Genomic DNA, 24,218 nt, shown 5'->3' with positions numbered 1-24,218 from the left:
TTGGTGGTGTCCATCTGAGTTGACGTCACTTTTTTTAATGACGGACGACTCGAAATTACTGGGGAATATCCCATTTGTCTGCTGCTTACATGGCACACGCAAATGCACATATCCGATTCATATCCGATTTATTACCACATATGAGTGAGGCCTGAATCCGATCTGAGAAAAATCGGAATCCATGCGCTTTTTTCCTGCTTGCACGTTCATCGATCATATCCGATCTGTGCCACATGAGAGGAAAAAATTTGGATTTGGGTCACTTGAACCATGCAGTGTAAATGGGGCCATAGGCATAAATAAACAGAGCAATAGCGCTCGGATCCGCACCAAAACAAATCACTTCTAGATTATCATAACAAGCGGGTCTCGGACCAATTGAAAACAAACTAGGGCGGTTGACATGAGAAAGCAATCCAACCCAATGGACCAAAGAACCATGCGGTATATTAAAATATGATATAATTAATATAAAAAGCAGTAGTGTCTGATTCTATGAGTGAGCACAATAGTTATCGCAGTTGAAAAGCAAAGCACCTCTTCATCTTAAAATATATATATATATATATATATCAATTATCAGTTCGAGCGGGAATGATGGCTACATAGTGTTTGCATGTGTCTCAACAGTTACAGATAAAGCCGCAAAAAGTTTGTTGAGTGAACTAGTCAATCTTCTTGAACGCAGAGGAAAATGACCAATAAGAGGATAGTTTCACTCTCATGTGACTTAAGCACATTTTGGTATGCTTTGAAATTTTGCCTTCAGAACCCAGAAGAAAAAGCAATACTGTAACAATTTAAGTCCCTGTTTCAGAAACAAAGCAAACACGATCTTCAGGTCTACAAATGCTCTTAGTCTATGCTGTTTTCATTTGATGCAAAATAAATGACTCATGTAATCCCTCAGTGTTTCAACTACGGAGAGAAAGAAAGAAAATAATATATCTTGTAAACAATATGTCCAGTCATGTTACATTTACCTCAGGAAAGCCTTTCAATGTCCATAGCTCATTAGTCGGCTAGAAAAAAATAACTCAGCATTTTGCTAAATTAGCAATTTAAATGCTTATATACAATTAATTATTCAATTATATTAAATAAACTATTTTGGTTTGTGGCTAAATGGAAACTATTTCAGTTATTCAGCAACAAATGAATTACAGTGCATCACTAGTCTCAATTATCTCTCTTGTTCTCTAAAGCCCATCTTTGCCCTCTAATATTCAACAACGCATCTGCGAGTGACTTGAGTGCTTCAAAACAAAGTTCCCTAGAACGTACACTCTCGCCAAACGCATCTGCCTGCGCTCATGACCTTCTGAAATAATTAACATTTAACAACCGTGCATGGTGGGGATTGTAGCTGTGGCCATGGAGGTGCGGTGAAGTATTTGGCAAGAGAAGAAGTGTTTATTCAAGTTAAAGTGTTCATTAAAGGGCAATGAACTCTCTAGCAACAGCAGTGGGATGTTCAGTAGAGGCGGTGGTAGATTTTTGGTACAACAGTACTTTAGTATTGGTATGCCATGCAACTGTTAGTTAGGGCTGTAAAATAGAACACGAAAATAAGATATGTAGAGAGTGTTAAGCAAAGTGTTTAGCATTGGTAACAGAAGGGCATGTAAGTTTCTTTTAAACATTTGGATACAGCAAATTGTCCACAGCTCAGAACAAACAAAATAGTGAATGACTCACCAGTTTGTCGATGCCTGCCACTGTTTGGTTAGCATGGCGCAAGGAATATGTCAGTCGTGTCACGCCATCGCACGTTTCGCCGTTTCCATAGAAACCGACTGCAATGCCAGCACTGCGGGAAAGTCATCAAAATAGGAATTAGCTCATGTGACTGTGACAGACTCTTTTCCATAAAACGTATTAACTCTCTCACTCAAGCAATGTCTTTGAAACCTTAAAGGAGAACTCCGGCGAACAATGAACCTTTGGTCTAATAAAACATCGGTACCTAGTCAATCGTTATCTGATATTTGTTTTCATGATAATCGAATGTAAAGAGTTTTATCTCTAAAAACTGTTGAGCATATAATGCTAGTAATGGGGGCATTGACTAAGTAAAAAGAAATCGCTACTTTATACCACTAATAAGGCTCAAAATAGCCCGACACTAACACAGAAACATACTGAGGCTCCATAAATGCAAAACGAAGCATTGAGAACTTTGTAAGTGTACAGACCGTTTAATAAGAAGATACTTTATGAAGACAGTTCATTTCGTGTATACAGACAGGAGCCATCTTAAAAAATAGTCTCGATAAGTCGATCCCCGAACGCGGTTCATACAGCTCAGAAGTTCGCTGAACTTCATACAGTTCAGATCACTCAGCACGTCGTTCGGGGATCGACTTATCGAGACTATTTTTTAAGATGGCTCCTGTCTGTATACGCGAAGTGAACTGTCTTCATAAAGTATCTTCTTATTAAACGGTCTGTACACTTACAAAGTTCTCAATGCTTCGTTTTGCATGTATGGAGCCTCATTATGTTGCTGCGTTAGTGTGCGGCTATTTTGAGCCTTATTAGTGGTATAAACTAGCGATTTCTTTTTACTTAGTCAATGCCCCCAGTACTAGCATTATACGCTAAACAGTTTTTAGAGATAAAACTCTTTACAATCGATTATCATGAAAACAAATCTCAGAGAACGATTGACTATGTACCGATGTTTTATTAGACCAAAGGTTCATTGTTCGCCGGAGTTCTCCTTTAATACTACAACAAACTCTTGAAGACCCTGAAAATGACCAGGATAGCAGATCTGAACTTAAAGAGAACTCCGGCGCAAAATGAACCTTTGGTCTAATTGTTACCTAGTCAACCGTTATCTGAGATTTGTTTTCATGATTGCCAAATGTAAATAGTTTTATCTCTAAAAACAGTTTAGCCTATAACGCTAGTATATGGGGCATAGAGTAATGACAAATAAAAATCGCTTGTTATTACCACTAAAATAGCCCCACACTAACACGGTAGCATAATAAGGGTACCTACATTCAAACCGAAGCATTGATAACTTTGTCAGTGTCCATACTGTTTAATAAGAAGATATTTTATACACACAGTCAACTTCGCGAATACAAGAAGAAGCCATCTTTGAAAAATAGTCTCTACCAGTCGATGGTTTTTGCTTTTACAAAGACATTAAAACACAGAACCATGGGCTTTCCCTAAAATTACCGGCTTGCATCAGTAAAGTTTAGCGCATTGTTTACAATGAATGCAGCTCTAACACTGGATTTTAACATGCTGGACAACAACTATATCAACTTTATTTTGTGTGCACAAATAAAATACAATTATTTTATTGACTACCATGTATTATAATAAAACACATATATTATATAAAAAATATACACATACATATTAATTTTTCAAGTTTTTACAATTACAGCTGTCGAGATTAATTAATCGTGAAAAGTGTTGATTATAGCCTTATATTCAGGTATATTCCGATGTCATGAAAGGTTGCGGTGATGAGCATTGAGCTAGAGATAGGCGTTGGTTTGATTCTGCACTATTCATTCACTATTACATCATACCGTGACATTACCAAACAAGTCGTTTTAGGAGCTTGGATTCAATAAAAGACGTTTTTGGACTAACAAGGAAGTTTGCAGTTGTGAAACTTGCAGGATGTTTTTATAATACAATGACCTCTTACAAAAGATCAAGGCAAATTTGATCTCAATTCATGACCCCTTTAACACAACGTAATTAATGTGAGATAGACACATTTATTTCAAGATTATTATTGTCAGAGCAGTTTTATTGTGCATGTGTGAGGGTTTTATCTGAAGCCACGTGCGCAGGAGAGAGCTCTTATAAGCTTAAGAGTGTGTGAGACCGAGAGATAGAGAGAGAGGTCAAGCTGTCATTGTTTGTTAAGGTCAGGAGTCACGTGGCTCGACTAGGCTTTCCCTCTCTTACCAAGAAACCCTCACTCTAACTCCACTGACCACAATCACTGGCTTGTTTGTTTATCTGTTAGATCATGTTGAGTGAGTGAGCATATGTTAACAGTTCTGTTTTTGGAGAATAATTGTAACTATTACCAAAGCTATTTGTTAAAAGTATAATGCGTATGATAATATTTGATTCACAAGGATAATTTTAGACGGTAATGTGATATTGAATTATTCACACTTAACACACTTAAAAAAAACAGAAGCACCAAAAAGAGCAAAGGTACTAGCAGTATAATTTTCTCCATATAAAATACAATGATCCATGAATTTCAGAACAGGATTTTGTGATGGTCGTGAGGGTTCATTCAGAGATGCGGTTGGACAGACATATATGGGTCATTTTCAAACATAAATGTGAAAAGTAAGGACAAACCGCCTTAGACTTTCAACCACAGCAAGATCAACTCATTGTTGTGGAAAATAAACCATTACTTTTCTTTTTTCTTTTTTTTTTAGTCCTGGAATGTTAAAAAGAATCGATTCTGGCTTGATGGGTCAATTACTGAGCCAAAGTGTTATTCATAAACCAGGCAAAATGACTTCAAATAATGAAACAATGAACACAAATACCTAAAGATACAACCAGACACATCTTCGTGAGAATCTGGCACTGTTAGATAAGAGATATTGAATTGTGGCTATGCGGCTATGGCACACACAGACGCAGAGCCTCCCCACACACACACTGGCAGAGACCTGCAGTGCATTATTCATCTCGCAGCTTCAAATGTTCAAAATCTGATTCTGTTGCCATGGCAACATCTCCAAGGCACCAAGGGGGCAGCGCCAGGGAGAGAAGGGAAAAAAACTGAAGTGAGGGCGACAGAGGGAAAAATAGAGAAGGTAATGCAGAGAAAGAAAATATTTTTATCCGAAACGGGTCGTTTTAGCCCAGGACAAATCCACACACACACAGCTAAAAACCCTATTCTTATCATCGATAGCTTTGTCTTATTTATTCCAGTAAACATGTCAAAACATCAGCATTTGTGAAGCAATACTGCATAAAACTCAAAAAAGATGTTTTTGAATATTTCTTAAATATATTTTTAATTAGTTTGATAAACCTCACTAAATGTATAATTGTATTTCTTATTTTCTAACAGACTCTACAGTTTACAATAATATATCAAAAATGTCCAAGCTGTAAAAATTTGAAAAACACAAAAATGAAAAGGATAAATAAATGAACAGAATTAAAATAAAATGAATATCAAAATTAATGGTATGTTTACACTAGAGCCCGACCGATAAAGGATTTTTAAGGCCGATACCGATACAAATATTTTTGGGTTTTAAAATGCGATATTCCGATATTTCGGCCGATATTTTATTTATTTATTTATTTATTTTTTAAACTGTAGATGATTAGTCACAAATTTTGTCATGCTTATTTGAGTTAAGAGAACTGATGGGGATGTTCTTTTAATTGTTATTCAAGAAATGTATGTATCGTGACCAACTCAACGAGTGTTGCCAACAGGAACGGTGTAGAGTGCCCTCTGGTGGACAAACTATACAACTCCAACACTCATGACATGGTTCAAGCGTGTTTCGTCCGTTTTTATTTTATTTTTGAAATATTCATTTATCGGCCATTATAACTGCCGATACCGATAGTTTGGAAAATGCCTAATATCGCCCGATAATAACGGTCTGCCGATATATCGCTCTGGCTCTAGTTTACACGACAACGATGTACTTGAAATTGGAAAAGTTTTTCCTTTGCGTACAGACGACAAAGTCGTCAAAACAATCCTTGTTTACACTTCACACGGATCTGCGTAAACGACGAAAAACGCTGTATTCTGCTGCCAGGCCAGTAGTTGGCGATGTCCCTTTATAAAGAAACTACGCGCCTATAGATTGAACAAGTAATACACGTGCGCTTGACGTCACTTATTTCACAAATTCGTGGTTTTGCTGTTAACATGGAGATGTTAACGGTCTCATTTTTAAAAGTTTGCCTTTTCAGGGCTTGTCCACACTAATACGTTTTTGGCCTCCAAAGTCAATAAATTTGAAAACACCATTGTCACGTAGTAGTGTGGACTGTGCTGCATGTTTAGTCATGTGACGCATATTAAACCTATTGATATGCATCTTTATGCTGCTGTTGTGCCTGTTATGTGCCATTCACTTATACACAGATGCTAAAATGTTACTTTGCTTTTCATATCGTAGTCCTGCTAACACGAGAGATAATTTACTTGCATTTGCGGTCTTACGGCAAAACATGAGTAGTTGTGCTTTAGACGAAACGTATAATGGTTGGTGAGTGAGTGTGACTTGGATGCATGGTGAGATATTTCACAAAATAAATTATTTTTATACTTTTGGGGAAGCTAAATAAAAAGGGATAAGTCACAATTTTTGTTATGTTAAAGCTGAATATTCCTTTATGGCGCTTGTCCATTACCAGCTCGGCTCAGTTTGCTTTTCATTCCGTTTTCCATAGTACCGCCACAAATAGTAGCCGGTCGTCATAGCGACGCCTTTCGTTCCTCGTTGCCCTATCAGTCTCTCGCAGGATCCTCTCTTCGGCCACCAAACAAAGGAAAGTCTGCACCTCCTCGTTTGACCACGGCGTATTCTTCCGAGTTGCCATAATAATAGTAGTTAGTTTAGTAACTATCTCTGGCCAAACTATTTAAAAATGGCGGGGTTATTTTGGAGACTCCATCTGGCGTGTGCAATGATGACGCAGTGAATGGTGACGATTCTCTCTGTCCAATCAGCAGTCGGCAATGTTTTCACATGATATTTTAGTATCGCCTCAGCTCGTTCAGAACCTCGCCGGAGGTGATACAAAAAAAGTACCAGAAAGCAGGAACAGGTACAACTTTTACACAGTGGAAAACCAAACAAAGGCGGGCCGAGTCGAGCTGGTACTGTGTAGCGGAAAAGAGCCATTAGTGGAACTGAATGTTATGAAAATAATTTGTTTACAGTAAATTCATTGAGCTACTAAAGCTCAAAGACACAAAACATTTGTGAGATTAAGCTTTTAGTAGAGCGCTACAGTGTTTTAGGTCACACCATGTGCACTATTTGATGTGCTTAATGATGCATGAGGCACAATGTGTTTCATCTGAGCCATCATATCAGCATGGCATCTCTCATCTCTTCCCTGGACCCATCACTCACTCTGATCCGCAACTCGCTCTCTTTTCTCCGTTAAGCTTTATCTGCATCTCGCTCGCTCAATCAATCAGACGTTATTGTCCTTTTCTCTGGTTCTTCTGCGTCCATCTCTCTCTAAGGGAAATAATCTCTTCTTTGTTTGTCAATCACAGCATGAACGGCAGTGCATGAAGTCAGATATAGGACAGACATGAGCTGAAGAGGAAAGGAGGAGGGAGGGAAGGCAGAAGGGGTGGGACAGAGGGGAGGAGGAGATCGTCTGATGACCCTTTGTGGGGGATAAATGGGAGGAGAGCCCAGAAAATAATCAGAACAGAAGACAAAGAAAGCAAAAACCCAAAAGAAATTGGAATAACGAGTAAAATTCATATGCAAAATGATGGCTTATTATTTATAGAGAATTAGAGTAACTTTGTTTGATTTAAAATAGTTTTGATAACATTATGATTACTTCCAAAAGCCAAGACTTGTAGATTACTTGATCATGAGCAAAATCAGCATGGGGGACACCCAAATGCATGGATTCTCTCTATATTTAAAGAGATTTTGACAGGAATATTTTAACCAGAGAACCACAAGCTAAACTGCACAACACCTCACTATTTACTGGATTGAACAAGTTTAAAAGGAAGAAATTCAGTACCATGTCAATCTATAGAAACGGTTAGGTCAACTGTCAGAAGTGACAGCATGTGGATTGTGAGAACAATCCTAACTATCCTAAGCAAGAAAGGGTTAACATAACCGAGTGTGTGCAGGATGCTGTCAGTTGTACATTGAGATGCAGACATGGATTATTACTAAAAAAACAGATGAATTACCATCCATTCCACACTGCGCAAGGAGATACACACACCGACTATTATTTCATATGAATCATGGCCACCGGCGCTCATCAGCGTGGGTTAGGCGTTTAATAAGCTGCCATATGCGTTGCATTAATTATGCGTCATACAGCTATTACTTGAGAGCTCTTTTGTTCTTAATTTTTGTTAACTCTTTCCCCGTCAGAATTTTTTTTCCAGCCACGGCCAGCATTTTTGGTCATTGCACAAATCTTACATGGCCCCCAGTCAGAATATTTTGTTGTATGAATATCTGAACTTGCAATATATCAAAAGAACAAACTTCTTAAATTATCATCTACATGTAAAGTACAAAACCGCAAATCTGTGACAATGGTGACGGCATGCACAATGCACATGCGTTGGCCTATTACGCGTTTAGTCTTAGGCTTTTATTTTTAAACCTTCTTTGCAAATGAAAGGATACATACAGTATATTAACAGTAAGAAATAGGGTGGGGGGCATACGGTCATAATCACAAGAAATACACAATGTAACATTTGGTCATCATGAAAAATTTAAGTAAACAGACTCAAAGATGATATATACGTTTTCAAAGCCGGTGTGTACAAAGATATTGAGATTTTCTTAAAGCAAGTAAAAAGGGACTTTTTATATTAGAGGAGAACATTCTAAAATTGGGATTACAATGAATGTTTCTGGCTCTGCGAAATTGAAATTTACCCAGAAGACAAAATAATAATACAGTATTACAGAATTGAACATCCTTAGAATGAAATAAATAAATAAATAGATTATGTAATTTGTGTCAATACGCAATACGTGTGTTCGGCACTGTGGTAAAATACGTGTGTTCGGCACTGTGGTAAAATACGTGTGTTCGGCACTGTTGTAAAAGAATGGATATGTGCGTCTTTCATCGCCAACTACTCGTCTGGAATGCATAATACAGTGTTATTAGCCGTTTTTGCAGATCCGTGTGAACGGGGATCGTTTTGATAACGTTGTTATCTGTACAAAGACGAAACTTTTCTGTTTTTAGCACATGTTGTCTTGAAAACGTACCTAAATTTCCTCATGTCATTACAAACATATATGACTTTCTTCTGTGGAACAGCAATTTCCATTGCACACTTGTAATTTGGCTCTCTTGGTTCTACTGTATTGGTCCAGCCCAAAAAAGAAAATGATCCATTTTGTCCTGGGTTAACACCAAACATAAAAATACAAAACAAAAATTCGTTTTTTACTTTTATGACGTATATTTTGCAATGAAACTTACCAAACATTTAAACCAAGGCTGTGTTCTGGGCTAAATGTGCTCATTGTATGTGCCTACCTATGATGGTATTTTTACCAGCTGAGAACTCACAAAATGTGTAAAGGAGTCAAAATAGCACCAAGAATTCCTCCATTACACACAAACTAAGATCTTCTGCAAGGAGCCGCGTTTCCAATGCCTGCACCAAACTGTAGAGAGCAACGTAGCTCATTTGATGAGAAAAACAGGTATGTTTGAGCATTTCCCTCTATAGGGTTGCTTCTTGTGATCTCACATTGCGATCATATTTCAGTCGGACCGCACCAGAGTTCATATTCAGGGGCCTCGGTCCGCTTGTTTGGTGTGCACCAGGGTTCAGATGGCAGCGTTCACACTTATTCTGAAGAACTGCACTAACAGCGCTACAGTATTGCACCAGAGTTCATTTTAATCAACCCAAACCTGCCAACTTAGTCTCTCGTGCACTTGAAGAGCTTTTAAGATTAGCCAACTACGAGCTTCCATTTCAGTTTGCTGCCTATTTTGACAGCGGACGGCAAGGAAGCTGTTTGGAACAGACCCAGATGAATGGATTGCAATGAGTTTTATTTGTGTGGAAATCGCGATAACCGATTAACTGGAATGTATGACGTGTATTGCCACATTATGAGGTGATGAGTGCTTTGTGTTCAACTCACAGACCTGCACACGAGCGTGGCGATGATCACACACCAAGCGGTGCAGCAGCAGTCCGCATTGGGAGAGTCCTGGTTCTTCCTGCGACGGCAGCACAGCCAAAAAGAGTAGAAAAGGAGGAAGAGGAGATCCAGTGCCAAACACACCAATGCTGCCGCACCAAGCAACAACACAGACTGCAGAGAGATAGAGAAAGAGTAATTTAGACCATAAATGTACCGACAACAATAAAGAATACAATGAGGCCATTGAAGGCTGGATCTTCCAATCACAATCTTTTGTTGTACAGTATCATGTTTTCTTTTATTGGATTCTGGAGTAACATCGTAACATCTTTTCAGAAGGAGTCCTGCATTTTTAATCCAGATCTACATCTTCCACTGCACCAGAAGTGTCATGAATTATCTAGATTTTTTTTTACATCCATGGCTACCATGTACCATGAAAATCTCCAAATGCAGCAAATGTAGGTCAGGCTGAACACGGGAGACTTCTTTTGGTCTAAGAGCTGTGACGTAAGTTCTACTGTATACACGTCTGCATAACCGCACACAAAAAAACATCATGGTGCCAAGTTCTTCTAGGACATGATACTGAATCAACATCCCTTGTTAGTCCTGGAACAACGTGCCTATCAAAATCACAGTCCGAAAGGTATTCCCAACCATAATTTAAAAATCACACAGAAATGATCTTCTGAATGTTCATCCAGGACTAACAACGATGCTGATCCAGAAGCATACCCTACTTGGGTCAATCATATTTAAAATACAGCCAAAAGGGTTTGGCTTCAGACTTTTTCTTTGTGTTTTCCAAGATAATACATCTTTGATCTGGCATTCCAAAAGTGAAATACAAATAGGACCATTTGTTTAATGGAATACAATGGGGATATCTTAATATCAATAAAAAAATGTAAGAACTTTAGTAAGAATGGTAAGACAAATCGAGAGGTGCGTGCTAGTGCAAAATATGTTATGGTGGTTGCTAGGACATTGCAATAGTTTCTAAGTGGTTGCTAGGGTGATTTGAGAGGTTGCTAGGACATTGCAATAGTTGCTAAGTGGTTGCTAGGGTGATTTTAGAGGTTGCTAGGACATTGCAAAAGTTGCTAAGTGGTTGCTAGGGTATTTTGAGAGGTTGCTAGGTAGGAGCTTACTGGCTGATGTCAACATCCTATCCCTGAGTTTCTTCTAAATACAACTAAATACAAAAAGTACATCTTTTAAAACAGTGGATCTCAACCAGATGACAAACTACTGAAACCATTCAAGGTGGCCAGATGATGACTTAAAATGTATTTGAATTAATTATTAGTACTAGTATAATTAATGTTTATATTATTCAAATCTTATATTATAAAAAAATTTAAAAAGGCACAATATTTAAGAATTGTGTATCAAAATATCCAGTGTTATATATTTCTTTCAATTGTGTGCTTAAATTATCGTAAATGTTTCGAAGAATTTGTAAATTCAGAGAAATTCACAATTTTAAATAGTTCCCATCCCTTGTAACTTGTCGCCTGTCAATGACGTAATATCCGCATTATCCCTAGTTTCCGCTTGTTCTGACATAGTAACCATGGCGACAGATGTGGACAACTGCGTTACGTCTAGCGGCACACTTATGCTGTTTTTGTTCGTTCAAACATTATGGGTTTTGGCAAGCAGACTTTGGGACAAAAGGATAAATGAAAAGAGGATCAACGTTGGCGTGGCGTTTTCGATATATATATATACAGTAATATATAGATGTGAGTGTGTATATGTGTGCGTGTATTAGAATATATATAAATATATACAATATATACACACACATATCATGTCAACAAAGACTTAGATGTGCTTCAATCGCGATTATTCGATTTAACAGAACTAATATATATATATATATATATATATATATATTTCTTAAATAGTGTAAAGGGGAACTTCTAATATTGTGTTGGACAGTCAGGGGCTTCGAGTCAAAAAGGTTGATAACCTCTGCTAACCTCAAAAAGGTTGATAACCTTGATAACCTCTGCTCTAAAAACCTTACTAAAAACACAGTATAAAAATCAGGAAATAAAAGTAAAAAGCAAGATCTCCAAACACTTGATAATCGCAAGCCCAGGTTTGCAAAATATAGCAAGATCACTATTTTGTCTTTAAATGCCCAGAGAGTGTGACCTAGTCAGATACAGCCCAGTGCAGACGCTCATCATGGCAGGATAGCCAGTGTGCGTCACTGAAACAGTGCTGACACAATGCTGTCATTTACACCCTTAAAGTTACATTTAAATGCTTTATTGTTAGTGTTATGGCTTAGAGCTGGAGTCATGAAATTTTTACAACATTAATATTCGATCCTGGTCATCTGTGAGATTGAGGGACATAAGCGAGTTGAGGTGTCAAAGCTCATTTGAGTCAGTCACCACTGACAGCGTTCGTAAAGAGATTAGAGAGAATTAATTATCAGCTCTCTTTCTCCCCCTCACACACACTTAGCTAATCTAAATGAGGATATATCATAGACTTTTATTGTTTTTATATAAAGCTTATTATAAATCACTATAGCCTAACACTAACTCAAACCCAAGTTTATGAAGCTGAGATTTCTTGGAAAAGTGATGAAGTTTAGGCAACAGAAAATGTGATCACAAATGGAGACTACAACCAGTGATCAAGACCAAAGAGAAGAGATTATATAAATAATCCAGGAGAAGATGAGAGTGGGGGAGGGAGTTTAAAACTCTCAAATGTAATTATCTTATTAGCAGCCCTCAGAGACACACACAGGGAGAGAGAGACTGAACTTAAGTTTGTATTGGGTAACTCAGTAGTAATAAAGATCAGGATGGCAGGATCTAGTTACAGGAATGCCTTAAAACCAAACCCAAATAGTTCATGAATGTGAGAATGCAGGAATCCAATATGTTTTTAAAGTCGAATATCTTCTATAATCCTTAAGAAGCACCAGAATTGGTAAATATAAGCGATTATGTTAACAGTACTGTCAGAAATTATACATTTGTTCCTTTAGCTTATTCTTAGGAGACTAATAAACGTTGCACCAATATGCCTTTACCTCAAGTTTGGATAAATGTATAATAAAATACTTTTTTATTTGTTAAATTGTATTTACTTTCATTTTTGTCCACAATGTTTAATTAACAGTGAATTAAGTGTATACTGTCTAAAATAGTCTAAAATAAGAGAAATATAACTGAAATGTGAATTTCCAGTATATATTTTGTAAACTAATAGCGCAAAATAAAAATATTTGTTAATACAAATAATAAAAAAGTAATAACAACAACTCAAATGTGAATTAAGTATAAATCACAATTTTTTGTTTAAAATAGAGAACAGAATTCTCCCACAATTCTGAATAGACAACTAAAATATTTCATTTAATCGGTTTGAATGAATGATTGAATGAATGACTCACTCATAAAGACTCATTTCGTTACTGGATGAATCAGTGTTATTAAACGAAACTTGAATGAATGATTCAATGGCAAATAGGCTATACATTTTTACCAGTCACTTGCCACTACGTACTGGTGTAATGATGTAATAGATAGAATATTTATTTGAAGAGTCTAGTTACATTAAAATGGTGGCTTACTCTATGTTGAATACTAGCGTTAATATCCAAACTATAAACGTTTTCCCACCAACAGCATGAACGCAGATTTGAATGTTCTGCTGTGATCGTACTTGTCAATTAGGACTGTCAAATGATTAATCGCGATTAATCGCATCCAAAATAAAAGTTTGTGTTTACATAATATATATGGGTGCACTGTGTATAATTATTTTGTGTATATATACAGTGCCCTCCACAATTATTGGCACCCCTGTTTAAGATGTGGTCGAGGACTTTTAAAAATTCTCCCTTTTTTTTAAACAACATAGAATCCAAATGCAAAAAAAGAGAAAAATCCAACCTTTTATTTAAGTACATTACTTTGGTGGTAAAAAAAAAAATTAAAAATTTAAAAAAATAAAAACTTCAAATCATGTGTCCCACAATTATTGGCACCCCTGATGTTAATACTTTGTACAACCCCCTTTTGCCAACAAGACAGCACTTAATCTCCTCCTATAACATTTCACAAGATTGAAGAACACAGAGAGAGGGATCTTTGACCATTCTTCTTTGCAAAATCTTTCTAGATCATCCAGTATCCTGGGCCCTCTCTTGTGCACTCTCCTCTTTAGCTCACCCCACAGGTTTTCGATTGGATTGAGGTCTGGGGACTGAGATGGCCATGGGAGGACCTTGAGTTTGTGACTGAACCATTTTTGTGTAGATTTTGCCACACGTTTTGGATCATTATCCTGCTGAAAGACCCAATGACGACCCATCTTCAGCTTTCTGGCAGAGGCCATCAGGTTTTTATTTAAAATGTCCTGGTAGTTCAAAGCGTTCATAATGCCATGCACCCTAACAAGGTTCCCAGGGCCTTTGGAAGAGAAACAGGCCCACAGCATCACAGATCCTCCACCATACTTCACGGTGGGCATGAGGTACTTTTCGGCATACACATCTTTTGTTTTACACCAGATCCACTTAGAGTGTTTGTTGCCAAAAAGCTCAATCTTAGTCTCATCCGACCAAAGCACACGATCCCAGATGAAGTCCCAGTGCCGCTTGGCAAACTCCAGACGTTTACGTTTGTCAGTGTTAGTGAGAAAAGGCTTTTTCCTAGCATGCCTCCCAAACATCTTGTTGGTATGTAGAGAGCGTCTGATGGTTGTTTTGGAGATTTTGTGACCCCAAGATGCCACTATTTGATGCAATTCTGTGACAGTGAGCTTAGAACTTTTTTTTACTTTTCTTAGCATCCTCCTCACAGTGCGTTGTGGCAAGATAAACTTGGGACCTCTTTCAGCCTTGTTTGTCACTGTTCCTGTTGTTTTAAACTTCTTAATGATTCCTCTAACTTTAGATACGGGCAAGATAAGGTGAGTGGCTATTTTCTTGTAGCCATTGCCTGACTTATAAAGGTCATCACACATCTGCCTTACTTGAATGGTGTGTTCTCTTGTCTTTGCCATGTTGACAAATGGGTAAGAGAATTAGGCCTCTGTGTCATGTCATATTTATACCCCAGGGAAATAGGAAGTCATGAATTACTAATTAAAAGTTCCTAGATATCCTGACCAACATTAGCAACTACAGAAAATATATATTTTTTTAAAAATCAATTACATTTTTCAGCGGAATTGTTAGGGGTGCCAATAATTGTGGGACACAGGATTTGAAGTTTTTATTTTTCTAAATTTTTACATTTTTTTTTACCACCAAAGTAATGTACTTGAATAAAAGGTTGGATTTTTCTCTTTTTTTGCATTTGGGTTCTATGTTGTTTAAAAAAAAGGGAGAATTTTTAAAAGTCCTCAACCACATCTTAAACAGGGGTGCCAATAATTGTGGAGGGCACTGTATATATATATATATATATATATATATATAGAAATACACACACACACACATGCATGTATATTTTATATATAAGAAAAAATACTATTTATATATAAAATATTTATATTTGTATATAATATAAATTATATATAAATCTATATACAGAAAATATTTCTTAAATATATACAAGCATGTGTGTATATTTATATATATAAAATAATTATACACCGGGCATTATTATTATGTAAACACAAACTTTAATAATGTAAACACAAACATATATTATGTAAACACAAACTTTTATTTTGGATGCGATTAATCGCGATTAATCGTTTGACAGCCTTATTGTCAATAGACAAAGCCGAATCTGTGTCATTTTGGAATAAGATCGCAAGGGTTTTTGCAAGATTGCCGTCTTTTAATGATTAATTGTGCTGCTCAGTGTTTTCAATTAAATCAGAAAGTAAACTCAAATAATTTAATGTTTCTAATAATTCCTATGCATGTAAATTAAAGGACAGATCTTTAGGATGTGGTCTATGACAGCACAATTTTACTCCGTAATAAACTGTAGCACACACTGCTATTGACAAAACCACAGAACACATAAATCACCATAATACCTCAATCTGTGCTAAGAGAATAATGGTTAAGCTAAAACTGTAATCAGTCATTTAAGCGCAATGACGTTTACCTCTCAGCACAGTGTTTATGCGTCATTAGTACGTGCGTTTTTGTGTGTACAGCACAGTGCTCTGGTGTAAATCGTTTCATCAGCACTACTTGTGACTTCCTGCCAGCTGGGCCCCTTTCCTGCCCAATATGCTTTTAATTATCCCAGCATTCCCTGCTGAGAAAAAACCTCAGTGCTTTTCCACATGTCAAACGAGTACAGCAACACAGCTGTACGAGCCGTCTTCAGCAAAATCCTCAAACTATTGCAGAGTTAAAAAGAGTCATAAATACCTCTAATTTTGGACATGGAACATACAAAAGTTGTGCCGAGACCTTTATTACAGTAACGTTGAGAAAACAGAAGCCTGATACCAACTAAAACATATGTACAGCATCTGCTATTCCCATATACAGGAAGACGACAGCTAGCCCAAGGTGAACAAAGGGATTTTTTTAGCACACAAATAATGGTAGAATGCTGGAAAATACATATTTAGTTCAGCTACTTCACCCAAAAATTAAGATTCTGATAAATAAAAATTCTGATAAATTCTGATAAAAAAAAATTAAAAATTATTATTTAATATCATAATTTAGAGAAATAAATTTTGGTTGTTTTTCTTTTTTTGGAAATACAAATAACAGCCAGTGAAGGCCAGTGCATGTTTGATCCCATTTTCTTTCATTGAATGAACAAAAAAAAATCCTCACAGACCATAAAGTATCAGTTTAGAGTGACATTTTTTGTTTTGGGGTAAATTACCCCTTTAACAGCATTCCCAGAAGTCCCTGTGTGGTTATGTTATTGTCTAGTTGTGAAACAGCCCTAAATATTTAGTCAAATGCTAGTGTTTATATTCATGTGCTCAATAAAGTTACACAGATTGTGAAAACTCTTGAAGTCAAGTGAACTACAAGCACTTTGTGAATAGATTTGACCAAATCATTACAAAGAACTGATTTAAATGAATGGTTCATTAGCGAATCGGACAATCACGAAGATGTTGTGAAAAAAAGAACAGAGTACATCCATGTGGCATTAAAGTACAGAGAAAAGAGGACAAAGTGCTGACACGTTTTGGCTGCAACTGGCGGGCCAGACCCAGACAAGCAATTGTACTGAGTGCCCTGAGATCCAAGAGAACCCTCCGCCACACAGATGGTTTCAATCTAAAAGTGCAAATATATGTCGTCTTCTCTGTGCCAGGATGTAAGCACCGTTTTAAAGGTGGTTGAAGGGAGGCCCTGGGGGCTGAATAATGTTGAAATGGCACTGGCTATGTGTGTGCCCGAGTTCATATGGGTGCATGTGTGCCCTCTTTGCCCCTTTCCCATTTAAAAGGAAATTAGGTCTTTAGAAAAAAAAATGGTTTAGAAAGGTGTACGTTTAGGAAAAAATGCTATATTCCACCTAAAACTTTCATTTGAAACATTTAAAAAAAATTAATTAAAAGAATTACTGTATAACTGAATTCAGTAATGACATCATTTTAATAACTATGAAAGCAGGACAATTTAAGTGAACTGAAATACTTAAATGAGTTTGGTGAATAAAAATGGTGAATAAAAAGGTGAAAAGCTGGGGGTCAAAAATTAGCAGTTTTGTGGCAAATGTACCTTTTAAAGGCACACTATGCAAGATTTGTACCTTAATATAACAGCTTCAAAATGATTTCGGTGGTAAACCGAATAATCATGGTAGTAAAACTTGGGGGGATGCCACTGGAAAAACCAGCAATGCAAGTTTGAGTGCGGCGCCCCCGACAAATCTCGCGAGAATCCCGAAATGCTTTACGGAAACGACGTCACACACATCAACAACAACATATAAAGCCACTTACGCGCATTTCGAATGTTGGAAAAATCCAATAAAATTCGGTCCGAAATGTCCAGAAAAAGGAAAAGAGAATCTGACCGTGCTAGAAATCGGACAAGAGTTCCACTCGGTCGGGCTTTCACTCGTTGGCGCGAGCTTAAAAGCAGCACTGGATGCAACAACGATGCTAACCTGGCGATCTTGTTGTAAATCTCTTATTTGTAAACTTGTTTGCGTTCTATGTTGTATGTTGCTGCGCTGGCTTGTAGTATGTCATTTTTTACGGTGATGTTCATTCATCCGTTGTAGATAATAGACAAGTTCAATAATTCCCACATATGTCTAGCTAGCTTTCGATTACCAGAGATGTAAGCAGACTTCCTAACAAACAGTCGTTTCTCTTTGTATTTGTTTGTTATGTTTTATTGCCTAGCTTGCCACAAGAGCGAAGTTAGTTTGCCAGCTGAACTCAGGTGTTGTGATGTGTATTTATCGTAACGTTAGTCCTGTGTCTGATTCGGATATCTTATGGCGGGTGTACTGTGCAAACACAAACTTCAGCTGACTAACAGTGCACTTCCCGACTGTAAATATTATGATAAATTGTAATAATCGTGTCTAATGAAATCATAACCGCCAATGTAATGAAATAATGCGACGTACATTTAACTTTATTGATGTCATCTGACATTTTGTAATGTTTATATTACAATCAAAAACACAAATGAAATTATACAGTAGTCTTAGACTATAGGCTATACTTGTGTTTTAGCAGCAATCATGTAAAAACGTTCAAACGGGTGACTAATAAATAAACGAGTGATCTGCAAATGGTCAGTCTATAATATACAGTATATTTTTTTAAAGTTAATGCTTTTATTCAGCAAAGACAGATTAAATTGATCAAAAATGACTGTAAAGACATTTTTTTACAATGTTACAAAGAGTGGATTTCCTTATTTTTCAAATAAATGCTGTTTTCTTTTGAATTTTCTATTCATCAAAGAATCCTGAAAAAAATGCATCACAGTTTCCACACAAAAAAAAGAAAGTAAGAAAAAGGAGCACAACTTTTTTGAATAGTTATAATTAGAATAAATCTTACAATGTTAAAAATGTATTCATATATTTGAAGTAATATAACCAATTTCCCAGCATTTTTTATCAAATAAGTGCAGCCTTGCTCAACATAATGGACAATTTAAAACAGTGTTTATTATACATTAATTATTATTTATGTATTTTATTACATTTTATTATAGTATTATCTAATTATATTTTAAAATATAAAAATTATGAATTAACTTAATGTATCAACTTCCAGTAGATATTTACAGGGTATATTTCTCCATTTAGAGCTGTTGTACTGGCATGTGATCTTCAAATCAAGTAGTTTGCTTACTCTCCCTGTGTCGGTGTGAACGAGTGCAGACCCCATATGTCCCAGCATGCATGTGTAAGAGTGTGAGAATGAGAGCGAAGGGGTACTGGCATAAAGACTATGTGTCCATTTGACAAAAGGATGCCGGCAAAGCACTCTGGGATACATTAGGGATTAAACCCCATTTTCACAGAAGCCCACAGAAAGGGGTGCATTCATCTTTTATAAAAAAAAAGAGAATAACAACACCCAACCCCCCTTGCTCTTCCTCTCCTCTCCCTCCCTCGCTCTCTTCCCTTCTGCTCTGCCAGGCCAGACAGACCCAAGGGCTTGTCATGACCTCATCTCTTACAGATTTACCCCCACACACCCCGTGGCTTTCCTGTGACCTCGTACCTACCAAGCCAACCAACTAGGCCAATCTCATCTACAAACATCCAGGCCTTATTGATGTTTTCCACGATGTTAGTACCTTCACATTCAAGCACAGAACACATTTCACTCATCTCGAGTTGAATGTAATCACATATAATTAGGGCTGTCAATCTATTAATCGCGATTAATCGCATCCACAATAAAAGTTTGTGTTTACATAATATACGTGGGTGCACTGTGTATAATTATTTTATATATATAAATATACACACATACTTACATATATTTAAGAAATATTTTCATGTATACTGAATATAGATTTATAAATAATTTATATTATATATAAATATATTTTGTAATGATATTTTTATCTTAAATATACATGCATATGTGTGTATTTATATATATTTATTTTGGATGTGATTAATCGTGATTAATCGTTTGCCAGCCCTACATATAATATGTCTTGACCTTGTAAAATTATTCACAGCAGAAAATGTATTGAATTTGCAGTGATAAGAGAGCCCATTTCCCTTAAACGATATGGTACACGGCCGGCAGCAATGTATAGCATTCATCCGATTTCTCCAAACAACGTTTGAACCTGAGAGATCAATTTCTATTACTGCAGCCATGAGTTTCTTTTTAATCGCCGATATTTCTTTTTGGGAACAAGTGACTGTTGTTTGGCCATTTTATCATCCAGCATGGGAGTGCTCTGGATGTGGTCACTGACAGCTATAGCTGGTGAGCAAAGGCAACCATGGCTGCAATTTCACGCAGCTGGATGCTATTTCCTACTGGTCCTCCTCTGGTGAATGGCTGCTTTGACAAAATAACGTCATTTTATGACAGTAAACAAACCTTCATGACATTTGAACTTGAAAAGTGTCTCTGTGACCTTCATGTCTGTCTGAAAGAAGTCTATGGGCCAGATTTACTAAACTAAATTAGTGTGAGAGCGCAATACCATCATGGTATTAGAATCATGATCTACTCACAACGCACAAATTAATTTTTAACATTTCCATGATGACCAACACAATCTATCAAGAAAAGCACAAATTAGCATCTGCTTTAAAACATGTTTTTGGGGGCTTGACAAGCACAAACCTTAGTAAATCACCTTGCATGATTCATTTAAATACTCTTCTCTTATAAATTTTGCATCTAAAATGGAAACTGCATGCACAGTTATACCATTTTTTGGCAGCATTCCTTTAATAGTGCTGTGACTGAGATACAGTAATCTTAAATGCATTTACATTATACATATATGACCAAATGTTGCATATGCATGCCATGTAGAAATGCATGCATTATATATCCTATGCACATCCTCATAATGTCTCTTACTGGATGTTGATATCTATTTCTGTGGGCGGGTAAATAGACAAACACTGACTATTTCCACACAGCTCCTCAGCATAACATCATTTCTGAACAGTAACTGCTCAGTGATTGGACAGTCTGTTCTCATGTGCAACACGAGAAGCTCAGTAAGATGAAGTCATTCAAACCGATTACAAATCAATGCCACTCTTTAGGCGTAAAAGACGTCCCAGCTTCACCAGAAGGAATTTCCATCGTTTAAACTGGTTAGTATTGATCAAGCTACCAATCAACAAAGCCAATCTACGAATCAGTAAAAAAAGACTGGGCAAAAATGTTGAGCCTGGTTCGAAATCAGCCAGAGTTCTTTGTTTAAATAAAGTAATTGTACCATTTTAAATAGACAAGTATTGTCTTACTGCATTACCATTATCTCTATTGGACAGCTCTTTGATGTTTTATCATAATTGCGTATGAATCGCACATTTTGAGTTTATTATTTATAACTATCTGTCAAACGTGACATTCTGAATGGCACAACTCACTAATACCTCAAAACTAGTTGACACACTGCAGTAAAAGCCTTCAGAGGGTGACGTCATGATTGAGAACAACCTTTGATGTTGCCTCTCCGCATGCACACATCGATTTTGATGGTGTCTCATAATATTTCCAAATCATGTAGTACTTGAACTCGATTACCTTTTGATATTCCGTGTCCTCCGGGCGGAAATCGCTGCTGGTCAGCTGAAACTGTAGGTTTAAGTGTGGAAGTCGATGGAAAAGGTTAACCCACCACGGCGGAGAATAATTCACCACTGCAGCCATAGTGTTTATCCAGATCTCGGACTGTAAAAGACACAATGATGCATTCAGCAGCCGATTCTAGACTTCCACTGTTTCATCACGTCGCATTGCATCACATTGCATTTAAAGTGTCTCTTTACAAGCTATAACGTTCTCTGCAGTTATGCAGGGGTTAAAATCTGCACCAAAGACAACCAAGCAAACAAATGGCTAGATTTCCCTAGAAATCTACACTCACCATATTGTTCTTAATTAGATAATGTAGATTTGCTCTTAAATTTAATAATTAACATACATTGTTTATATACTAGGATTTAAACCGCAATTTTCTCAGACAGGCTTTTGTTACAGGGAATCCATTCTTACCCGTTATCAGCCTAAACCATAGTTCCAGCCAAAAAAAAACCTGTGATGATCTCAACAACAGATAAATGGCTCCTGTCCTTCGATGTTTTGGGCGAAAAGCAACAATAGCAGGTTTATCTGAGCTCAGCAGCCAGTCAGTCAGTCAGCATGAACCAATAGGTGTGTTCGACATCGCCTGCGGCTGGATGCAACCGATCGGCGAGAACAGCCGCGTGCAGGCGGGGAGGAGCTGCAAACGGAGACGTGAAGTCGAACAATTTCTGGTTCCCGTAGTGACGGCTCACGTGGTGTTTGCATGCTTATAGGCTACCACAGCTGAAGTGAAATAAATGCAACATTTGCCAAATAAACAGATATTTCAGACACATTTTCATCCAATACTTTACTGCTTCATACAGCATCTGTTTGAACTAGAATAAAGTTCAAAATAAGCCAATAATCAATGACGTGGAATCAACGTTTTTTAATCAGTTTTATTTTGATAAACATGATAAACATGACACAATATAACATTGCGACTACATGAAAAGAGTGTTTACTGTTATAAAATACTGATTTGTGAGCTTTAGTGGAACTAAACGTGTGAGAATAAACACGAAACGCACGTGATCGTTGTCATGCGGTGAATCCGGCGAATCGTGGAACAGCTGTGACATCATCAGAGCTCGTGCAGCCGCTCTTGAGAAGCTGCGCTGGCTGAGTCCTCCGGCTACTCTCGTATCGCTCTCGCGGTACTTTGATGGCATATGTCACAGTCACGTGGAGTCAGCGCTGCATCAAGTCGGACAAAAATTCTAACCGGCATGCACTGTTTCAAGTCAGCCGACGATCGGTCTGCGCAGAGCTGCATGAAGTCGAACAAGCCTATAGACTGTGGCACGAACCGAACGAACGCTGTCCCTGCGTCACTGCCGTCTGCATGTTATCCAGCAGCGATACGCTCACAGGAACTGAAGCCAAAGCTTTACACGCCTTTCATGTCCGATGCGCTTTTGTTTTAAGGCTGTCCCGCACTGCTTTCTTCCATTAGACGCCTGTGATCAGCGCTTGTTCATTTCTGTTCCGTTAAAATTGAGAAAGTATAAAATACGCGATGATATCACGCATTACAAGGATGAAAGTGATTTGTGAGAAGACTACAAACGGTCGTGATTGTCAATCATCCACGTCCAGCTATTTCAATCCTCAAATGGATTAGTGCGCCTACAGACCTCTGGTGGCCAAATGACGCAAATTCAATTCAGCAATATATCAAAGGAGTAGTTCACTTTTAAAAAACTTTAGCTGATAATTTACTCAACCCCATGCCATCCAAGATGTCCTTCTTTCTTCAGTCGAAAATAAATTAAGGTTTTTGATGAAAACAACGTGCATTATATTATACAACATTATATGCAACTGGTAACAAACGGTTCAAGGTCCAAACGACAGTTTCAGTGCAAACTGTTCAGAGGGCTTTAAACGATTCCAGACGATGAATAAGGGTCTTATCAAATGAAACAATCGCTCATGTAAAAAAACAAAAAACAACAACAACAACAAAAAACAAAGTTTAAGTTTTATAAGCTCAAATGGTCGCCTTGTCTGTGATGCGCGTTCGTGACTCTCTTGTTCAAAATGAACGAATCTTTTCACGAGTCAACTCGTTCATTTGGTTCGTTGAATGAACCATATGGCACGAAAAAAGATTTGTTCATTTTTATATAAGAGTTACAGGAGAGTCACGAACACGCATACAGACCAGAGCAAGACCACCATTTGAGCTTATAAAACTTAAACTTTGTTTTTTTTTTAAATGAGGGATAGTTTCGCTTGATAAGACCCTTATCAGAGACTATTATATACCCTTGGTACCTAGTCAACAGTTCTCTGAGATTTGTTTTCATATTTGTTTTCATAATTTGAATGTAAAGAGTTTTATCTCAAAAAACTGGGGGCATTTGATAAGTAAAAATAAATCAAAATAGCCCCATACTAACTCCGTAACATAAGGAGGGTCCCTACATGCAAAACGAAGCATTGATAACTTTGTAACAGGTACTTTATAAAGGCAGTTAACTTCGTGGCAGGAGAAAACAGTTTCGACAAGTCAAACCACGAACGCAGTCACTTCAGAAGTTCGCTGAACTTCATATAGTTCAGCTCACTCAGCACAAC

The 24,218-nt window shown here is 37.2% G+C and overlaps 1 protein-coding gene across 1 annotated transcript in view; it reads right to left on the bottom strand.

Moving 5' to 3' along the window:
* Positions 1-22,211, bottom strand: part of ttyh3b (tweety family member 3b) — a 42,637-nt gene extending 20,426 nt beyond the window's left edge. The window contains exons 1-4 of the mRNA XM_039670169.2: positions 22,062-22,211; positions 21,591-21,737; positions 9,898-10,067; positions 1,699-1,810 (exon numbers count right to left, since the gene is read on the bottom strand). Coding sequence (XP_039526103.1) covers positions 1,699-1,810; positions 9,898-10,067; positions 21,591-21,716 — 408 coding nt within the window. The 5' untranslated portion in view covers positions 21,717-21,737; positions 22,062-22,211. The remainder of the gene's footprint in view (positions 1-1,698; positions 1,811-9,897; positions 10,068-21,590; positions 21,738-22,061) is intronic.
* Positions 22,212-24,218: the final 2,007 nt, after the last annotated feature.

Source organism: Pimephales promelas, chromosome 6 (assembly GCF_988280905.1).
Source record: "Pimephales promelas chromosome 6, fPimPro1.hap1.1, whole genome shotgun sequence".
NCBI lineage: Eukaryota > Metazoa > Chordata > Actinopteri > Cypriniformes > Leuciscidae > Pimephales > Pimephales promelas.
Note: the sequence above shows the minus strand (reverse complement) of the source record. Positions and strands in the feature narration are given on the sequence as shown.